We start from the raw sequence: 20,135 nt of genomic DNA, 5'->3' as shown, positions 1-20,135 counted from the left end.
ATGAAACATAATGGAACTCGAATGAACGCTCCACCCGACAAAAATCTGCATAATATTATGCAGATAGTGGGATTAGGTTTAGGAGTAGAGGTAGAAGAACCGCATCAGCTGCGTACATGCATATTTTGTTGGCGGCGTTTGTTCGTCTAAATGCGACAATAATGAGGTCGTTCGTATTCCAGGCACGACGGAGCGGGCCTGCCTGATAACGGGCTCGGTGGAGGGCATCATGGTGGTGCTGGACTTCATCATGGAGAAGATCAAGGAGAAGCCCGAGCTAGTTAAACCCTTCCCCGAGGGAGTGGACGCCAAAATGCCCCAGGACAGAGACAAGCAGGTATACACTATACAGCCCACACGTGAACACATTACAAAAAATAAAATAGTAAATGAAACGTTATGGTAAATATCCTAAAGAGTAAAATATATTAAATGTTTTTACTGCTAAAGATTGTGCATGCATTAGAATTTAACCACTGAGGATATTTGCAACATGCTTATAACGCAATAATTTAAAGTGGCAGCGGTGGGATCGAAATAGGTCTGTAAACTCAACTTCTCAACTTCCAAACATAATATCGCCGCTGGAAAGGCAAAATGTATTAACCGCCATTTGTACATTTTGCCTCTTCAGCGTCGATATTATTATGTGATTCAAAACGTTGCTTCGTAATGCTAAATGCTAATGTGCATCGATTGTTCGACACGCGGCCCCAAGCGGCGCGGCCGACGCGACCTTATCAGCGGCGATAAGGACGGCGCGATACCCGAGTCCCGACACATCGACTGACATCGATATAGGGCTCTGCTTCATGTCACTGTAGTATACGCCCCAATCCCTATGATGTATGGTGGAATTGCACGATTCTGAGTACTCGATGGCCCCGAAGGCTATAATATAGGGATCAGGGCTTGTGGACTGTGGTTAAAGAGATGATATACGCAGGGTCGTTAGTTTCTGCGGTAGAGCAGACCCATTTATGACGATGCATGACCCCCACAGTCATCGCGTAAGCTGTAACACATTGCATGATATAATCGGTTGCCGTGAGCACGACGACTGCGCGCATCAGATAGCGCAATGCCGCTCGTATGTGAACGTTACTTTCGTGTCGTCAGTACTTTAATTGCGTGTACGTGCGCTCGTTGAATATGCATGGCGTCTCCGCGGACGTGCCGACGCGCCCTCACCCCGCCCTCACCCCGCCGAAACTAACTGAGTGAATACGACATTTGATATAAGCAAAGTAAATAAGGTACATCTACATTCTACGAGTGATGGGTTTCGTTAATATTATTTAAAACTTTGCCTGGGGATACCAGTCACACGAATCGAGGGGAAGATCCTCAAATTCTAAGGGCATCTCTTGTTTTTAATGGGATTTTCAACAATAATTAAAAAAAAATTCTAATATGAAAATGTGAGATACTTCCTTTAAAAATCCGCACTCCTTCACGCAAAAAAACTGACAAACTGTGCAGTGTGCATGTTACTGTCATATTAAGAGGATACACTAGGGGCTAGAGAAATGAAAAAAAGTACGTGTAATATCTATAGCTCTCTCTTACCTCAAGCCTACCGCAGAACGCGATAGAGAGAACTGCAGAAAATCAACGATTCGTTGTCCCCTGATTCTCCAAAACTTAACCGATTTAAGTACTTTTTTCATTAAAGAGGAAAGAAAGGCTTGAGCTGTGTTCCTATGTTTTATTTTTTTTGTAAAATCTAGCCAAATCTGTTTTCTGGATGTTTGAACACAGCGGAAAATCTGGCCACTTTTGCTTTGGCTTTTTGAACGTTCATATCATTAATAATTAAATTATGAAAAAAAAGAAAACATAGGAACATTGTATTAGTGGCCGTGTATTAGTGGTTCAGGAAAAAAATTATAACTCTACTAGCATTATCCCAGGAGGAAACAGGGGACAACGTTTGTATGGAAAAAAGGGCGGTGTGGACTTTTTTTTTATGAAATAAGGGGGCAAACGAGCAGACGCCTGTTGTCACCTGATGGGAAGCAACTTCCGTCGCCCATGGACACTCGCAGCATCAGAAGAGCTGCAGGTGCGTTGCCGGCCTTTTAAGAGGGAATAGGGTAATAGGGGAGGGTAGGAAAGGGAAGGGAATAGGGGGGGTTTAGGGAAGGGATTAGGGTAGGGGATTGGGCCTCCGGTAAACTCACTCACTCGGCGAAACACAACGCAAGCGCTGTTTCACGCCGGTTTTCTGTGAGAACGTGGTATTTCTCCGGTCGAGCCGGCCCATTCGTGCCGAAGCATGGCTCTCCCACGTATATCGTCTCCTCTTAACGCATGAAAATAATAATTACAGTTAAAATACAGCAATAGAGACAGATCAAGTTGAGCTAACAGCGCGCTGCGCGTCCGCCGTTTTCAGGTGAAGATCCTAGTGCCGAACTCGACGGCGGGCATGATCATCGGCAAGGGCGGCAACTACATCAAGCAGATCAAGGAGCAGAGCGGCAGCTACGTCCAGATCTCGCAGAAGGCCAAGGAGCTCTCGCTGCAGGAGCGGTGCATCACCGTCGTCGGTAAGCCGTCGAAGCCTCCGTACACACTTAGACAGGCAGCGCGCGAGTTAAAAAAAATGGGAGTCGCTCATTACATCATTTGTCATAATATTATCAAACTCAAATTCTTCATAATACTCTGAATACAATAATACACAATAGCACAATGTAGGCCGTGTACATCACGTCGCCAATCCCATGCTAAGTTAAACTTGTGTTAAGGCAATCAGACAACGGATGCACACCGAACGATCTTATCCTACAGTATATCGCATTACTTTTAATTCTTAGGAGTTTGCTCATATGTGATATTATGTTGTTCAAATCATTCTGATCCATGAAGTGTGCTAGACAGAATGGCTGGTAGGTTCTACCGATGCTTACAAGTTGCAATAGTGGCTTTTACCAGTGTTCAAAAGTATTTACGACATGTAAAGTAGCCCAGCAGCTAACTTTTCTCAGATGAATTTATAAGAAAGGATACAAAATATGTGAACACACAACTAATTACCACACCTCTGTTTCCAGGCGAAAAGGAGAACAACAAGAAGGCATGCCTGATGATCCTGCAGAAGGTGGTGGACGACCCGCAGTCGGGGTCCTGCCCCAACGTGTCGTACGCCGACGTCGCCGGCCCCGTCGCCAACTACAACCCCACCGGCTCCCCCTACGCCGTCGCCACGGAGGTGACAGAGGTGACACCTAAACGCGCTCCACCCCGCCGCCGACACTCATCGGTCGAGCCTAAATTACTCCTAACCCCAACTAAATTTTACATTTATGTATTCTATTGCTTTTATGAATTCGGCTGTTGTGTCTAGAGAAATTGGTGTCGTAGATTCTTTATTAGTTGCAACTTGTAACGCGACAAGAGGCGATTGGATGTGAAAATTGACGATAGAAAACCGCTCGAGTGGTCGCCGGGCTCATTAGCTGGCGGGCGGCCAGATACCGCTTATCGCGCGCGGACGGCGGCGGGCGGCGGCGGGGAGCCGCGAGCGTGTTTAAGTGTCGCACTCGCACGACACCCGCACCCCCCCGCGACCCCCGCACACCCCGCACACCCCGTACATTGCCACTCTATATACATACTCATACATGTGTCTATGTGTGTCATTATACCTTTGTCTAACACGCCTGTCGCCGTCATGTCACACGTTTTGCTCATAAAATATTTAATATATTTTACATGCAAGGGTCAATTCAGACCATATCTAAATTTGTATGGATTTATCAGACTTCGATTGCGTGAGAACGGAGACGTCATGCGAGTCTGTCAATTGCGGTTGCGGTCTGAATTGACCCTAAAACATACTACGAGGATCATTGCAAAATTGTCATGTCACATGTGTATCATAGAGATTATTATTGATTATTTTATTGTTCCTCGCTGATTTATTTATGCTATAAGATTAACACAACAAATCATAATATTTCATCACACACATGAGACTGCTGCAAACAGAGTGAGATCGCTGAAGAACACAGTGTGCTGTATTTCATACAGGAATATACCATGCGGCATTACCCGAGGGCCGAGCTCTACAATGGGCGACGTGACACGATGACCTTGTGGAGAGAGGAGGGGGGACTCTATACAATGCCCTCTTTATTCGCTTTAAAAGCCTTTCAACCCTTGATGAACGGCTTTGTGTATCGTCCAATACAATGTTTAATAAAAGCCACGTGATTATCTAATATGTCAATAATCGTGTCGGGTTTTATAATAATTTAAAACTATATAAAAATTACGCAAAAACATCAGAAATTGCATTTCGTTGTATACACAACGCTATGTCACTACTCACTTCTCAATGCGTTAGGTGATATTTTTATTATTCGTAGGGGAAATGAACTGGTGAAATCTTATACATTTTGATATCTAACTTGGCTGTCGAAACTTAAGATAAATGAACGATGTACGTGTATCTAAACGTTCTTTCTGCACGTTGCAGAGTCACGCGCTGGGCGCGGGCGTGGGCGGCGTGGGCGTGGGCGGGGTGGGCGTGGGCGGCGTGCTCGTGAACGGGTCGGGTCTGGGCGCGCTGGCGCTGTCGCTGTCGCTGGCGCCGCCCGGCACGCCGCCCTCGCAGCCGCTGACGCAGCACACGCTCGATCACATTAAGGTATCGTGTGAACTTCGGTGCCAAAGGTTTGGTCGAGTTGATAGACTATAGTCTATACTATATAATCTATTCGCTCGCAGACTATAGTCTATTCGCGTTAAGAAATTCGTGAAGCTTAGATGTTTTTGAACTGCTTAATTTGACTTAGGGTGAAGCCAAACGAGCGTAATTTTGTGAGTCGCATAATTTCTGCCGCGTAAATATCTTTTCATACAATTAATCATGACTCACAAAATCACGCTCGTGTGAATCAAACAGGACTTTTGTATGAAACTGAATGCAGCAGAATTTCTGCCAGCCGAAATTCTGCGACTAATAACTCGCATATTACGCTCGTTCGGCTTCACCCTTACCGTTGACCGTACACATTTCGTTGCATTCAGGCCAATTTTTATCGTGCGAAATCAAACCCACGATTCTAAGTGGAGAGCTCTAAATAACCGGAGCACGGTGGTTATTTTACCGTATCATACTCAGTAATCGTATATCATGTACTAGATGACGCCCGCAACTCCGTTGCGCCAAAGTTCCTTTATCGTGCGGGAACCGTACATTTTCCTGGGACAAAAAGTATCCTATGTCCTTTCCCGGTACTCGAGGTATCTTCCTACCAAATTTCATCAGAATCGGTTCAGCGGTTTGGGCTGAAGACGACGACGAAGACGTAACAGACAGACAGACAGATACACTTTCGCATTTATAATATTAGTATGGATGTAATATGTATGTATATCACAATGTCCGGGCGCGTCGCAGGCGGCGTTGCGGCAGGCGGGCCACTCGGAGGGCGGGCTCAGCGAGATCGGCGCGGCGCTGGCGCTGCTGGTGAAGCACGGCGTGCTGGGGCTGGCGCTGCCCACGGCGCTGCCCGCCGCGCCCCTCCCCCCCGCCTACTTCCCCCTCCCCACCCAGGACTCCCAGGTCTTCGGCCCGCTCGCCCAGGTGCAGCTGGGTGAGTAGCCGCCCGAGACAGAGCGGGCTTTTTTTAATTACATACAATATATGGCGTTTAGTCAAGAAGTGTTCGATTGACAGCAAAGCTCGAAAACAAAATGTATGATATTCGGAGACGAGTCTTTGCCAGTGTTTTATTACTTGGAAGTTGGAAGTTGGAGATGACTTGCGTCGAATACCATACATTTTTGATTTCGAATTACGCCGTCAAAATTATCAAACGGATCTCGACTAAAATGCCGGTGTAACTTAATACAATAGATGACTACTGGACTCCCGGCTACTATTGTAGTGAGTTGCAAGCTACTTGATAATACACAAAATACTGTGATAATTTTGCATTAGTAATAATTTTAACTAAGTTACTTATGTAGTCAACATAAGTAACTTAGCTAAAATTACAAACTAACGACACATAAAACGCGCTTAATTTTAAAAGAAATATAAACAACTGTTAATAGTCTAGTTTAAATTTCTATGTGAATTAGACCCGTTTACCACGAATAATAAAAACTAAGGAATCGTAACTCCCATACTATTACCGTTTTAAATTTGGTTCCTTTCTAACTGTCATGTAACGTCAGCCTAGTACCGCTCAAGGCCACCTAAATATTGCAAATGTATTGAAATGTGTACCTAAGGTACACTTTTTTGACAAGTATTGTGGAGCATGTTATTTGACGGAGTTACTTTTCCTTAGTTTTTATTATTCGTAGCCCGTATATGAGGTTGAAATTCGTAACAGAGAGAACTAGTGTTATTAGATGTTTGTAGACTACCTTGTGATCATTCATCAAAATCATACAGACATTAATAGACATACAATATACCATCGAGGAAGTTGATTTCTATGCAATTGGCAGACCAACGTTATTTGGTCGAATATGTCAATTCAATGTTAATTGTGATCTGTCAGCTGGGTTTGACGTATCACGTAACGCAACCAAACTACTTAGGTCCCCGATTTGCATAGGAATCAACTTCTCTGATAGTACATACTGGTACATAGTTTCGAATAGTCACAGCTACGGGCGGAGTCTGGACGGTTAAGCTTAAAAGCCGACGAGTGTACTGTGTAGTTGCGAGTCGTGGCCGAAATATGAAAAGTAAATACAGCTTCGTCAACGGAGCACGCGTACTGCCTTCTCTACCTAGCTAGCTACCTACAGGCTACACTACAACTCGCTTACAGTTTACGTTTTCACGCGCACACATGAAACATAACAATGTGCTTTTTTCACATACACAGCGACGCATCGAGGCGTAGTTTGACGGGCGCCAGTTTGTGTTTCGCAGAGCTCCGTCTTTACTTTTTACTTGGTCTCAGCTTATTAGCATCTACATAATATAGCCCGGTCGTCGAATACGTAAAATTCGAGCGCACGATTATTATTAAGCTATCTCGATTCCACATGAAGCGCGGTAGCGACATTTTGCGTTTGAATTTGCTTTAAAGAGACAAGGGGCGATAAGATGAGCCGATTTTTTATTTGTTCTGCGACCGGGTTAGACGTATAATATGACTTTATCATTACCAATGTAGCTTCTATCCAGGCTCTGCGCCGTGTCCGTAGTCTGCATGTTCATTCAACTTATACTGTCGTATTGCTGATTATTGTTTGACTGGATTGGCTTTTTTCTACATTTATTTTAATTTCAAAATTATTGTGAGCATCGCTTCTCATCTGTCGGCAATACATTAACCCCGTGTAGTGGGCAACATTGAACTGGCGGTCGGGGGCCACTGGGGCCTGGGGTTGCGAGTGAGTCGAGTTATGACATACTCGTACACGATTACTATGAAAAAATGAGCGGATATAGGTGGAATTAAGGTGGTGGTCGACATTCTATTTTGTATTTCTATATTTTTGTTCCTTGTAATACGTATCTACCACCGTTGCAAAAATAGATATCGTAGGACTCCGGCCCCGAGCTCACTTCGCACCAGTTCAATCATTTTCCACTGCACATTTGGAAAGAGCAAGTCTTTAGTGTTTAGAAACTCATTAGCTGTACCGTAGCCCCGTTTGCCCCGGGAACGAGATTTATATTTTGTTTCGTCATTCGCCCCGGTCATCGTACCTAGTGGCTAGTACCTACATATTGCACGTCGTGCGGAGACACCCCGCGGCCGCGCGCGCCGATTTGCTCTTTTCACTGGACGTGTGTATCTGATGCCCTCGACCGCACCGCACCGCTACCGACTCTCTCGGAAGTCGGAACTGACGTCATCGCCACGTGGGTTTTGCTGGTGGACGATTTTTTGTTGCGATTTCCTCTAATCGGCTTTCACTCCATCCGTTCTATCGTAGCTCGTGTAGCTCTAGAGTAGGTCAAAATTTCACTAACTCCGGACCGCGGGGCGCGACGCGAGGCCCGGCCGCCGGGCTCGCGCGCGCCCCGCGCTCGGCCGTCGGCCGCCGAGCAGCGACGCCAGCGCTTGCAAAATCAGAACGAACCTTCGCGGGCTAAATTCTAAATTGGGGCACCTCGCGACGGGCACTAGCATCACCCGAGGGGCGCTGGGTGCGGGAGGTGTGGGGAGGAGCGGGGGGCGGCGAGAGCTAACGTGTGTTCCCGCGACAGCGCGAAACGTTCTAATGTAAGCGGCTGGTCGGCTGCGCGGAGGCTCGGCACTGGTGACGTTGGCAGGCGGCGCGCGCGGCGGCTCGTTAGAGCGTTTCGCGGAGGTTGCATTCGAGGCGCTTCGGCCCGCAGCCGTGGCGCCCATCTCGCTGTCGGGCGGCGTGGGCGGCGTGCCCTTCCCCTCCGCCGCCGGCCTGCTGCCCCTGTCCAAGAGCCCCACGCCCGCCGACGCCGGCGCCAAGGACTCCAAGAACGTCGAGATCCCCGAGGTCATCGTGGGAGCCATCCTCGGTGCGTACACCACCTATATAGTACTTATATACACATTTAATACATAATAGCAGTAAAATAATTTACAGAATAATAGTAATTTGACACACGGTGACTCGATTAATACTATCATCGTATAGTTTATTTCGAAACGTAGGACGTAAAACGACAAGGCGTCCCCCGTCCCCGATTGATTTTTACTGTTCGGTGTTGCAGGTCCCGGCGGGCGCAGCCTGGTGGAGATCCAGCAGATGTCGGGCGCGAACATCCAGATCTCGAAGAAGGGCACGTTCGCGCCGGGCACGCGCAACCGCATCGTCACCATCAGCGGCACCGGCACCGCCATCGGCAGCGCGCACTACCTCATCGAGCAGAAGATCCAGGAGGAGGAGCTGAAGCGCACGCGCCACACCGCGCTGTCCGGCCTGCTGCAGTAGCGGCCCCCCGGCGCCGGCAGCCAGCAGCCCGCAGCTAGTCACTCGCAGCCGCCAGTTACCTGATAGTTAGTCGCCGAGCCCCGAGGGGTCCGGCCTCACCGAACTCGGTGTATCATATTATTATTATTAATATTATTATTTTATATTTTATTTTTTGACATAAACTAGTACGATGTGCAATGCGATAATATAATGTAATGTAGTGTTATGAGTTGTTCGGTGACTCGTCCGGCACGGGCCCGCGGCTCGTGCGCGTGACGTACGTCGGTTGTTTTCATTCCTCGTTTCTCGCGGTTATAGATCTTTATTTTTTATACGTTTATATAGTATTCGTTTGTGTTCTCGCCGGGCGAGTGGTCGTAGTCGTTTTTCGGTCTAAATTTATGTCTCGATCGAGTACAATTTTAAATGATAATAGAGAGATTCGTGTCCATAATAGAGTATATTTAAAGGTTTTAACTCAGAGTTATATATATTACGAGAGGACAATATTATAAAGTTTTATTTACAGTTACGATTAAAGATGTAGGGCGCCGGGGGCCCGGGCCCCGGGCGCCCGTCGCGCCGGCCGCCCGCGCTCGGGCTCCGCCCCGGGGCGCGGGCGGCCGGCGCGCGCGGTAATATGCTGTGATTGTGTTGACACTGTCGAGGTACATCGTACGCGCGGTAGTTTCAGTTCGCTTACCTCAGGAGTGCCATCGTACGCCGCGCTGTCCGCAGCGTCGAGTACAAACTTAATATCCGTGATAGATATATAGATACGAAACGGCTCAAACGAGCGACGCACGGGCGTCATAGGTGTAGGGAAGGAATTGAGGGAGCGTCGCGTCCTCGCGCCCGACGGCCGCCGACGCCTCGCGAGCCGCGGCCGGTCTATTATACGTGTTATGTAGGTACATTGCGGTAGTTTCATTGAAGTAGTTAGAACTAGGCTATATTCAATCTTATTATGTAGGTACACTTCGACATCGCGTCTCCTGTCTCGCGCGCCCGGGGGCGTGCTCGGATATCGTCCTGTGTCAATTATGCGGCCCGCGTCGCCGTCAATACGAGGTAGTGAACACGTCAATTATATACACGCAGTGTGCGGGCGCGCCCCGCCCCCGCGCCGGGCGCCCCGAGTCGGAGCTCCATCCGTCTGTCGCCTCTATCTTTCTAAGTCCCCTCGTTTTTCCTTTTCTCGCTAGTTCGACTCGTCCCCGCGACGTCGTCGGCGCCCCGCGGGGAGCACGTCGGCCTCCCGCGGCGTCGAGTCTGTAGGTAGTCCGGTCACACGAAACCGAGGAACGTTCGGGAACGCGTGGGTAGCAACGATTTCCGGGCGCCGGATTAGTGTTACTGTTGGTTGTTATAACTGCAGATGTTGTTACAATATTGAGAGTATATTGTCGCGGTGGTCCGGGGGGGCCGCCCCCCGCCTCGCTCCGGTTGTGCTCCGTCGCTCGCCGCCGGAGGATTTCGATGTCGTAGGCTAAGGTAGCTAGTTAACCCGCGCCGGGCCGGCCGCCCGGCCCCCGGCGCGCCTCACCCTCCTTCTAATTTTAATAGCTAAATGTTGTTAAATTTGTTGATAGAGTGGTTTATCGTGATTACTCGTAGGTAGCGTAGTCCGAGGAGGTCCGGAAGGCTGTGCGTTAGGAACTCAACACCGGCCGGCGCCGCTCGCTCGCCGCCCCGCATCTGTATATATATTCGTTTCATTCGTCTCTCCTCGCTCATCGTCATCAATTTATTAAGACTGAGGAATCAACTCGCGCATATCGACGTCGCCGTCGCCTGCCCGCCCGCCGCTCGCCGCGCGCCGGCGGGGGCAGGCGGGCAGGGGTCGCTGCGACATATCGTTTCGTCATCGGGAGTCTCTCGGTTCATGCGGCGCGGCCGCGGCGCGGCGGCGGCGAGGCGCGCGCCCGCTGACCCCGTGCGAACTCGCCAGGGTTTGTTTTACTATTGTTATGCATAATACGATTGACTTTGTAAATTATATTTTATCTCCTTGTTGTTGTTGTGGGCTGCAGGCGGGTAGCGGGGGTAGTGGGGGAAGGTCGTCCGGGTTCGCACGTGCTGGGTCGGCGGGCGGCGCCGCTCGCGGCCGGCCGGCTTCGTGGTCACCTTTACACATGTTGAGATTGATAATATGTTAAACTAATTCTATTGAATTATAATTGTTGCATATGTAAGTGTAACGTGATGCGTTATATGATGTGTTATATATTATATTCGTTGCCGCGATCGTTCCGACCGGGAACGTAAAATATTTTAATTATTGATTATTTTATTATTTTGTTAAACGGGTCTGCAAGAGTTATAATATAATTATCGAACGATAGTAGTATGCAATGTTTTAAATTCGCTATATTTTAGTCAAAGTTTATTATTTAGTTGTATCGAGATGGTTTTCCGATGTTCTGTTGTTTTGCAATGTAGTATGATATAGGAGGAGTACCGTGTTAGTGTTAAAGCTCGAAAACCAATTAAAGGGTACCTTGAACATTGTCTATAATTATATTAACATTAAATAAATGCAAAATAAATTCATAAGCCTTTTATTTCAACACCCCGTGTAGACCTGGATCCCAGAAGGTTAAGACATAACTTACTCTCTGATGGATGAAACCATAGGTTCTTACTAGTGCCTCGTGTACGTCTGTGTATTATTATTATTATATATGTAAAACTCAAAGGTGACTGACCGACATGGTGATCTATCAACGCACAGCCCACACCACTGGACCGATCGGGCTGAAATTTGGCATGCGGGTAGATATTATTTTGTTGTTGTTGAAAGGATTTTGATCAATTCCACCTCCAAGGGGTTAAAATACGGAATGAAAGTTTGTATATAATAATACTTCTTAACGCGAGCGAAGCCGCGGGCAAAAGCTCGTATTTATATATAATTTGTAGAATAATATTCTGAACCAGTATCATGTAGGACACTTTTCAGTGATCAAAACTTTATTAATATTCATATCCTTTATTTCCAAGAAATTGTCATTTACAATAATGTTCTTAGGTCTATAACGCATTTACAATTTCTACCTCAATGAGGTGTGGAAATGTTACATTTATGTCCCTGCTGGTAACATAAACTTAAGAAAATAAAAATAATTATTTACTTACTACACTTAGTACTAAAATTTAAAGTTTAAATTTAATCATTTTAACCAATCAATAATACAATTACTTAAAATAAACACTCAACATCCTTAAAATTATTATAGTCATTTAGTCAATTTACTTTGAAGTGAGCAAAATAATAAGCTAAGAACAAAATAATAAGGTTTTATAAAAGAAGTTTAACTATGTACACTAGTCACTACAACTTAATTAAATATCAATTACTAATGTTCAATTTTAATACAATATAATATTAATAGTTATTACAAAATTATTTCATATTAAATTATTTAATACATTTATCTAATTATTTTAAGTCAAATTTTCTTACATTATTAAAATGTTCAAAATATTCCTTTTTGCTATAGAAGCATTTGTCCAGCAACCAATCAAATAATATTTTTTTGAATTTATTTGTTACGGAGATATTTTTTATGTCTTAAGGCAACCGGTTAAAAAATTTTATTGACATGCAGTAACTATTCTCACTATACAATTGTTTTCTGTGTCGAGGTATATAGTATTTATTGCAATCCCTACTTACATACTTATTTACTTTTAGATTTTTGTTTGTCTCAAATTAGATGGCTGTGTTTTTAACGAATATGCATGTATCAAGTATGTATTGACAAGCTAGTGGCAGTATCTTATATTCCTTAAAAAGCAGCCTACAGGGAGCCAGGTATTCCGCTTTTGCCATCGCCCGAATACATTTTTTTTTGTGCCAGGAATGCATTATTTATATCTGGTGAGTTCCCCCATAAAACAAGACCGTACTTAAGAACAGATGCTACATATCCGTGTTATGCTGTAAGTGCAGCCTCTTGTGATACAGCCGACTTTATTTTTTTATACGTGGGAGAGCTGTGCTTCGGCACGAATGGGCCGGCTTGACCGGAGAAATGCCACGTTCTCACAGAAAACCGGCGTGAAACAGCGCTTGCGCTGTGTTTCGCTGAGTGAGTGAGTTTACCGGAGGCCCGATCCCCTACCCTATTCCCTTCCCTACCCTCCCCTATTATTTTATTCCCAGTTAGTCGATCCTCCATCATTAACAGAAACCACAAATATCATAGAATAAAATTATAATATGAATTATACAAAGCAGGCAGCTGATTAAATATTAGTTTATTATTATTACCAAACTAAAAAAATAATAATTAAAGGTGTTTATTTATGTATATTTTTGTAATAGCTGGGTAAAGAAGGGCGCCGCGCCGTGACAAAATATTGAACGTGTAAGTGCGCTGCAGGCTGAAAAAGATTGGGAACCCCTGTTGTTAGGTGCTTTATTAATTTATAAAATAAAAGTAACGCCTTTAGAAAAAATTAGCAACAGTTATTTTCAAAGCGGATGATAAAAGTTTTGGTCATTGAAAAGTGTCTTGCACTACATGATACTAGTTCAGAATAATAATCTAAAAACTATAAATCTTATAATATAAGTATTAAATTCTCGTGTCACAATGTTAGGCCGCGTACTCCTCCAAAACGGCTTTACTGATTTTAACCAAATTTTATAAGTATGCATATTCAGTAGGTCTGAGAATCGGCTACTGGGTACTTTTTAACCGACTTCCAAAAAGGAGAAAGTTATATGTTCGTCTGTTTATATATTTATTATTTTTTTTGTATGTTCAACCATAACTTCGCCGTTCGTGGACCGATCTTCATACTTATTTTGTTGTTGTACAGGGTTGATACCGAGGTTAATAATAATAATAACGTTTATTCAACAGTATGACACAGCATTACACTACAATAATAAATTACACGTTACAATACAAAGAAGGAAATTAAACATCACATACGCAAAAGACACAAAATTATAAAAAAGAGAAAATAAAAAAGAAGGAATAATTCATGAGACACGGTGATAAGACAGCAGGACGTATGCATAACATAAGGATGTAAACAATGGGGACATCCCCATAGTGCCTAAAGGTCAGCCATACGAGTAGTGTATTGTTATGTCTATTGTTGAAAAGGATACCACTCAGGCTTATTACCGTGGTGTACACCACAGTGCCTGGTGTTATGTGGTTCCTAATAACAGTCATCTAGAAATAGGGAGAGATATGCACTCAGCGTTAACAATTTAACGTAAAAAAATTGTATTTTAAATATTAATAATCATTATACATTCCATAAATTTACATAATACGATGATATCAAAAGAAAATAAAATAACAAATAAATAGATAGGTATTATTTATGAAGCAACGCGCGTGACTTATTGCTAGCTAAGCTATGGCATGATTTACGGCTATCCCAGCCCCCGCCGCCCGTGCCCGTGCCAAGGTTGGTACCATGTTCACAAAAATGGTGATCTGATGATGGGATCCATGAGGAATCCAGGGGACTCCTTGAAATTTGTATGGAAACATATAGTGATTTCGATTTTTTTTAAGCATTCGAGGTAAATGCTACCAAAAAATAAGATTTCGCACAAGTAGGCCTACTACGAAACCGTTTTGAGACTCAAACAATCGGACGAGAATGCCGCGTCCTGCTCTAACAACGTCATTTCACTTTTGTTTGAGTGGGACGCAACATTCTCGTAAGATTGTTTGAGTCTCAAAACCGTTTCGTGGTACGCGCCCAGGTTATATCCTGGATCCGAAGGAACCGAACAGAACTTATGAATCCTTATAGATACAGGTTCAGGAATTTCGGCGTTGTTTAAACAACTGAAAGCATAAGCCAACACATCCATTTGATTGATCATCATCATCACAACGATAATTATACCATGGGTCATCACATTATAACCCAATTATTGGTACTTTTGGTGATATTTTGCATTGAAGCTGATGTTTTTGATGATTTATTTCGCTTTTTGTGAACCGATTTTCAAAATTCTTGTGTTGTTGTATAGAATATGATCTTAATTTTGTATAACAATTACGAAAGTTATGAGCTGATGATGAGAGCAATCGAGGGAAATCCTTGAAATTTATCAAAACACTCAAAGTGGTTAAAATGTTGTTTCACTTGTTTCTAATAACTTAAACATAATATGTTACGAATAAGAGAAATTTCATACAAAGGTGTCTCTTGGTCCAAAGGCACTGAACAGAACTCCTGAACCTTTAAAGATAAAAGTTTGGAAATTGCAGCATCGCTCAGATAACTGCAAACATTTACCACAATTTCGCTTACAGTAATATAATATGGATAGTTAATATTCGTAGTGGTTATCTACGAATAAAGCCTTGTCTTGTAGATAACTAAAAAGAGTAAAATTATAATTTTTTAACAAAAAATTGCACCCGACTTCCAAGGTAAAAACAATATTCTTAAAATGACCTAAAAAGTATTTACTTAATTCTCATTAATGATTAGCGCCTTTTTCAAAATTCGACTAAATCTCAACGAATTCTGTACTCAATTTTCATTCATTTGAAGTCGGTACTGGCTAAGTTCTATGTCAAGTACTTATCTCAGTTCTGGGCTGGTAGGTACCGACTTCAAATGAATGAAAATTGAGTAGGTACCTACAGAATTCTCTTCTTGTCTACTTGGAAAGTTATACATACCTTTAACTTATATGTTTCAATAGGGGATAGCATTGACTATAATATAGTGCACACTATTACAATATTAATATTTCTTTACCAGGGAAGTGTTCTAAATAAGGGGCACCATATGCATTTTTATGTTACTAATATAATGTTCTTTATAAATACTTATTTAACTGTAATGTTAATACACTGTCTACTCAAAAAACCTGTTCTCTTAAAATATTTTCATAATGAAAACTATTCTGATAACAACTACGGTTACAAATATTTAGTAAATTGCTGTGCTATGCAATTTGTCAAACTTAGTTGTAACCAGCCAGATTATAATATACTTAACATTACTTGTGAAAAGATAAAAATGAAACTGAGTACACTCAGTCCTCATATTATTCTGTTCTTAGTCCTAACACACTCTAATGAGTTTATTGTCATTTGCAATCACAGGAAGTATTTTTGTGGAGGGATCTCAAATAGTAATAGCTCAAAACCAAATCATTGTAACTTCAGATTTTCTATGTATGCTAAACATGTAAAAGATAACCTTCTTATTTTTATTAACTACCAAGGAAGTCTTACTGTGGGCTCTTTAAGAAATAATATAGCATGTCCCGAAATAAACTGTGTACAAACAAAGAAATTAACATGTGGGCAGTCAACTAGTTTATGTTGTGTAATACTGTTGCATGGTGTAATGTACTTTTCTGCTAACTATAAAAATTGGTATTTGTGCATAATCAATAACAAATTACACAAGTTAGCACAGCCTCCCAGTGTGAGTATCTCGTGTTGTAGACAATATAGCACCGGAAACATACGAGTAGTGGAAATCTCATACTTTCTCATAAGCTTTAAACTTTTTTTAATCATAAACAATTACAATTTTGGTAGTAACTGTCTTATGCACTTTACGTACATCACATGGCCATGGGCCATTCTAATACAATATAATAACCTAAAGCATTGTAAATACTTAGATTATAAATTTACAAAATTGAGCGTTTGCCTACTTTATCATGATATAGCATCATTTCTAAGAGTACATATTATAAAGAAAATTATAGCTCAGGCACTAATAAAATCGTCTGATTTACTTTGGTCCTGGTTTCCAGGAAGTAACAATATAGTAAAAGCACAGGTTGTAAAATACCAGGACAAAACTAATATACATTTCAGATTCTTGGTATGTTTTGGGTATGTTTATTGTGACTACTTAATTTCAGTTAGCCGCTACTGTCCTGTTGGTTGTTTAGGAATTATAGTAGTAGTATCTCCGGAGAGTCTAGCTCATGGCCCAGCTAGCCTGTTTTCTTTATTTTCTCTGTTCAATATAATGAATACACATTACGCAAATGAAAAGGATAGGACCTTGTACATAGCAAACCGCCACTTAAACTCAGCTGAGGCTTCCAGTGAGATTATTTTTTCTTGTAGACGATGCAACCTCAGGGACATGATCTGTAAATATCTCGACTCTCTTATAGCCAAATTCTTTTTGAGTAAAATGAATACATTTGTCATTTATTAATAAAAAAAAATAAACATAATATGAGTCATAACAATTCAAATAAAGTTCTATCCTTGTACTATCAAAACTGCCGCGGCCTAAGAACCAAATTAAATACCATTTTTGTTAACATTTTATCACATAATTATGATATAATTATTTTGACCGAAACATGGCTGCATAATGACGTAGCCGACAGCGAATTCGTAGACTCTCGTTATTGTGTTTTTAGATGCGACCGTGACCGTGTTGCCACAGGACGCCGGGACGGAGGGGGTGTACTTGTTGCGGTACTGCGCACATTATGCGCTACGCAATGCATGCCAGAGCCCCCTGTAGCCTCACTTGATATTCCTCCTATTTTAGATTACTTGCTAATAGAGTTACGTCTTGGTAAAACAATATACTTGCTAGGCGCCGTTTATATTCCACCAGCCGTTAACAATGACATATACTTTACACTTTTTAATGAATTAGGTAGTAAAAATTATACAAATAAAGTGTTATGAAAATATTTGCTTGTTGGGAGATTTTAACCTGCCTCACATAGATTGGTGCATAAACGGGAATCTCAATAACATGATACCTGTAAATAATCTATACACGCCACCAAACTCACATCTTTTTACTTTCATTGGGGCGACAAAATGTGTACAGGTAAACTCTCATAAGAATAGCATAAATAGATTGCTCGACTTATGTTTAACAAATATTCAAGAATGTAGAACATACTCCGCGCCAATCACTCTCGTCCCGCCAGATGCGTATCACCCCCCTTTCTATGCCTTAATACCTGTTGACGATCACTGCTTCAAACCTATAACTACGCCTTTAACTACAAGATTATGTTTTAAAAGTGCAAATTACGAACAAATAAATAAGGATATCCTAGAAATCAATTGGCGTGAACAATTCAAAAACAAATCTTCTGAAAATTGTGCTAGCGTTTTTTATGAAAACATATATAATATTATTCGAAAAAGAGTACCATCTAAACGTGTTTCCAACAATAATTTTCCTGCGTGGTTCACACCAGCCTTAATACACATTTATAAAGATAAGAATAAGGCATGGAATAGATGGAAGCTAAATAGAAACATATCAGACTATTCAACTTTCTCTTTGCTTCGAAAAAGATTCAAGAAAGAATCTCAGATCTGTTACACTAAATATATGACCTCCGTAGAAGATAACATTCCCAAAAATCCGAAATACTTCTGGAATTACATAAATAACCGTAAAAACCAGTCAGTAATTCCTACTAACGTACATTACAATAATATAAAGGCCAAAACCCTCGAGGAAACTTGTAACCTATTCGCCACTTTTTTTCAGTCGGTGTTCCAACCCTCTGAACTGACAGACTCTTTTAATGTAGATAATATAGCGGGAGAAGAGGGCGGACCCACTAACGGCACTATTATCAGTGACATAAAACTAGAAGAAGGTAACGTCCTTAAGGAACTTAAAGCTCTAGATAGCACAAAAGCAGCAGGTCTCGATAATGTACCTCCAATTTTCCTTAAATATACTGCAGAAGCTATACATGAGCCGTTGACAAATCTTTATAATAAATGCTTGGCAGAAGGCGTGTGCCCAACGGCATGGAAATCTGCCAGAATCACCCCAATTCATAAGGGAGGCTCCAAAACAGATATAACTAATTACCGACCAATCTCGATACTTCCAACATTGTCTAAATTACTCGAAAGGCTAGTACATAACTACATATACCCACTATTACACAGAAATATCCTTCAACAACAGCATGGTTTCGTCCGTAATCGCTCTACTGTAACAAACCTTATGGTTTATACCAATCAACTTTTTACAAATCTGGATTGTAATAAACAAACAGATAGTATATACACAGATTTTAGAAAGGCTTTCGATCGCGTCGACCATAAACTATTACTTGAAAAAATCGCTTTTAACGGTATCCGTGGTAATCTATGGAGATGGTTTAAATCTTATGTCACAAATAGGACGCAGAAAGTTGTCATTAATGGGTATGAATCTAACTTTGATACTAATTTTATAACGTCAGGAGTGCCTCAGGGGTCTATCCTTGGCCCCCTGCTGTTCATCATCTACATAAACGATATTCACAAATGTTTTAAAAATTGTAAATTTCTACTATATGCAGACGACTTAAAGATTTATCGCACCGTTGACAATGCTGATGACCAGAGGAGGCTTCAGGAGGATCTTAATAGATTTGCAAACTATTGTGATGCCAATAAATTACAGCTAAGTTTAAATAAATGTAAAACGATCTCTTTTACTAGAAAACGTCGACCCATAATACATAACTACTCCATAGATGGCCATAATTTAGAAAAAGTCTTCACTATTCGTGACCTTGGGGTTATATTGGATGCCAAGTTGACGCTGGACACTCATGTAGATACTATTTGCAGTAAAGCTTTTAAGATGTACGGTTTTGTATTAAGAGCTAGTAACGATTTCAAACGACCTAGTACATATCTATATTTATACAAAACCTTAATTCGCTCACAACTAGAATATGCTTCATGTATATGGGATCCGATGTACGCAGAATACTCACACTACCTAGAAAAAGTGCAGAAAAGTTTCTTACGTTGTGTGCAATATAAGTGTCGGTTATACTACCTATCGTACCCTAAGTTACTAGAAAAGTATAAATTACTAAGCTTAAAATGTAGAAGAATGCAACTTCAGATGATGTTATTGTATGACATCTGCCACAATAAATATGACTGTATCGATATTGTAAATGACCTTAGTTACAGAGTGCCTCTCAGAACACACAAAAGAGCTTGTCGTGCTGCTTCTGAAGTATTTGCGACAAGATTATCACGTACTAATGCAGGTCTCCGTGCACCAACTAATCATATGCTTGCCTTATACAACAGACACTTTAACCATATAGATATTAATGCCAATAAAGCCACTGCTTTTAAAAAACTGCTCTCAGAGGAACTCTCTAAAATAAATATCACTAGTGTCACTTAATGATAAAACTGTATTGTTAAGATATTTCGCGAAATGTTCGTGCGTAGTGTGTTAAACATATACAGAAACAGGATACGGCACCCTAGTGG

At 42.1% G+C, this 20,135-nt stretch overlaps 1 protein-coding gene across 7 annotated transcripts in view; it reads left to right on the top strand.

Annotated features, from left to right (window-relative positions):
• LOC121726306 (RNA-binding protein Nova-1) overlaps positions 1-11,437 on the top strand; it is a 57,611-nt gene extending 46,174 nt beyond the window's left edge. For 2 of the 7 annotated variants that reach the window (XM_042113607.1, XM_042113604.1), the window contains 7 exons: positions 183-337; positions 2,399-2,552; positions 3,060-3,226; positions 4,487-4,657; positions 5,414-5,609; positions 8,264-8,488; positions 8,684-11,437. In XM_042113607.1, coding sequence (XP_041969541.1) covers positions 183-337; positions 2,399-2,552; positions 3,060-3,226; positions 4,487-4,657; positions 5,414-5,609; positions 8,264-8,488; positions 8,684-8,904 — 1,289 coding nt within the window. In that variant the 3' untranslated portion in view covers positions 8,905-11,437. Of the gene's footprint in view, positions 1-182; positions 338-2,398; positions 2,553-3,059; positions 3,227-4,486; positions 4,658-5,413; positions 5,610-8,239; positions 8,489-8,683 lie in introns of all 7 variants that reach the window. The other 5 variants (XM_042113605.1, XM_042113602.1, XR_006035518.1 and 2 more) reach the window with 4 other exon arrangements.
• Positions 11,438-20,135: the final 8,698 nt, after the last annotated feature.

The sequence above is a fragment of the Aricia agestis genome, chromosome 4 (assembly GCF_905147365.1).
Source record: "Aricia agestis chromosome 4, ilAriAges1.1, whole genome shotgun sequence".
Lineage (NCBI taxonomy): Eukaryota > Metazoa > Arthropoda > Insecta > Lepidoptera > Lycaenidae > Aricia > Aricia agestis.
Note: the sequence above shows the minus strand (reverse complement) of the source record. Positions and strands in the feature narration are given on the sequence as shown.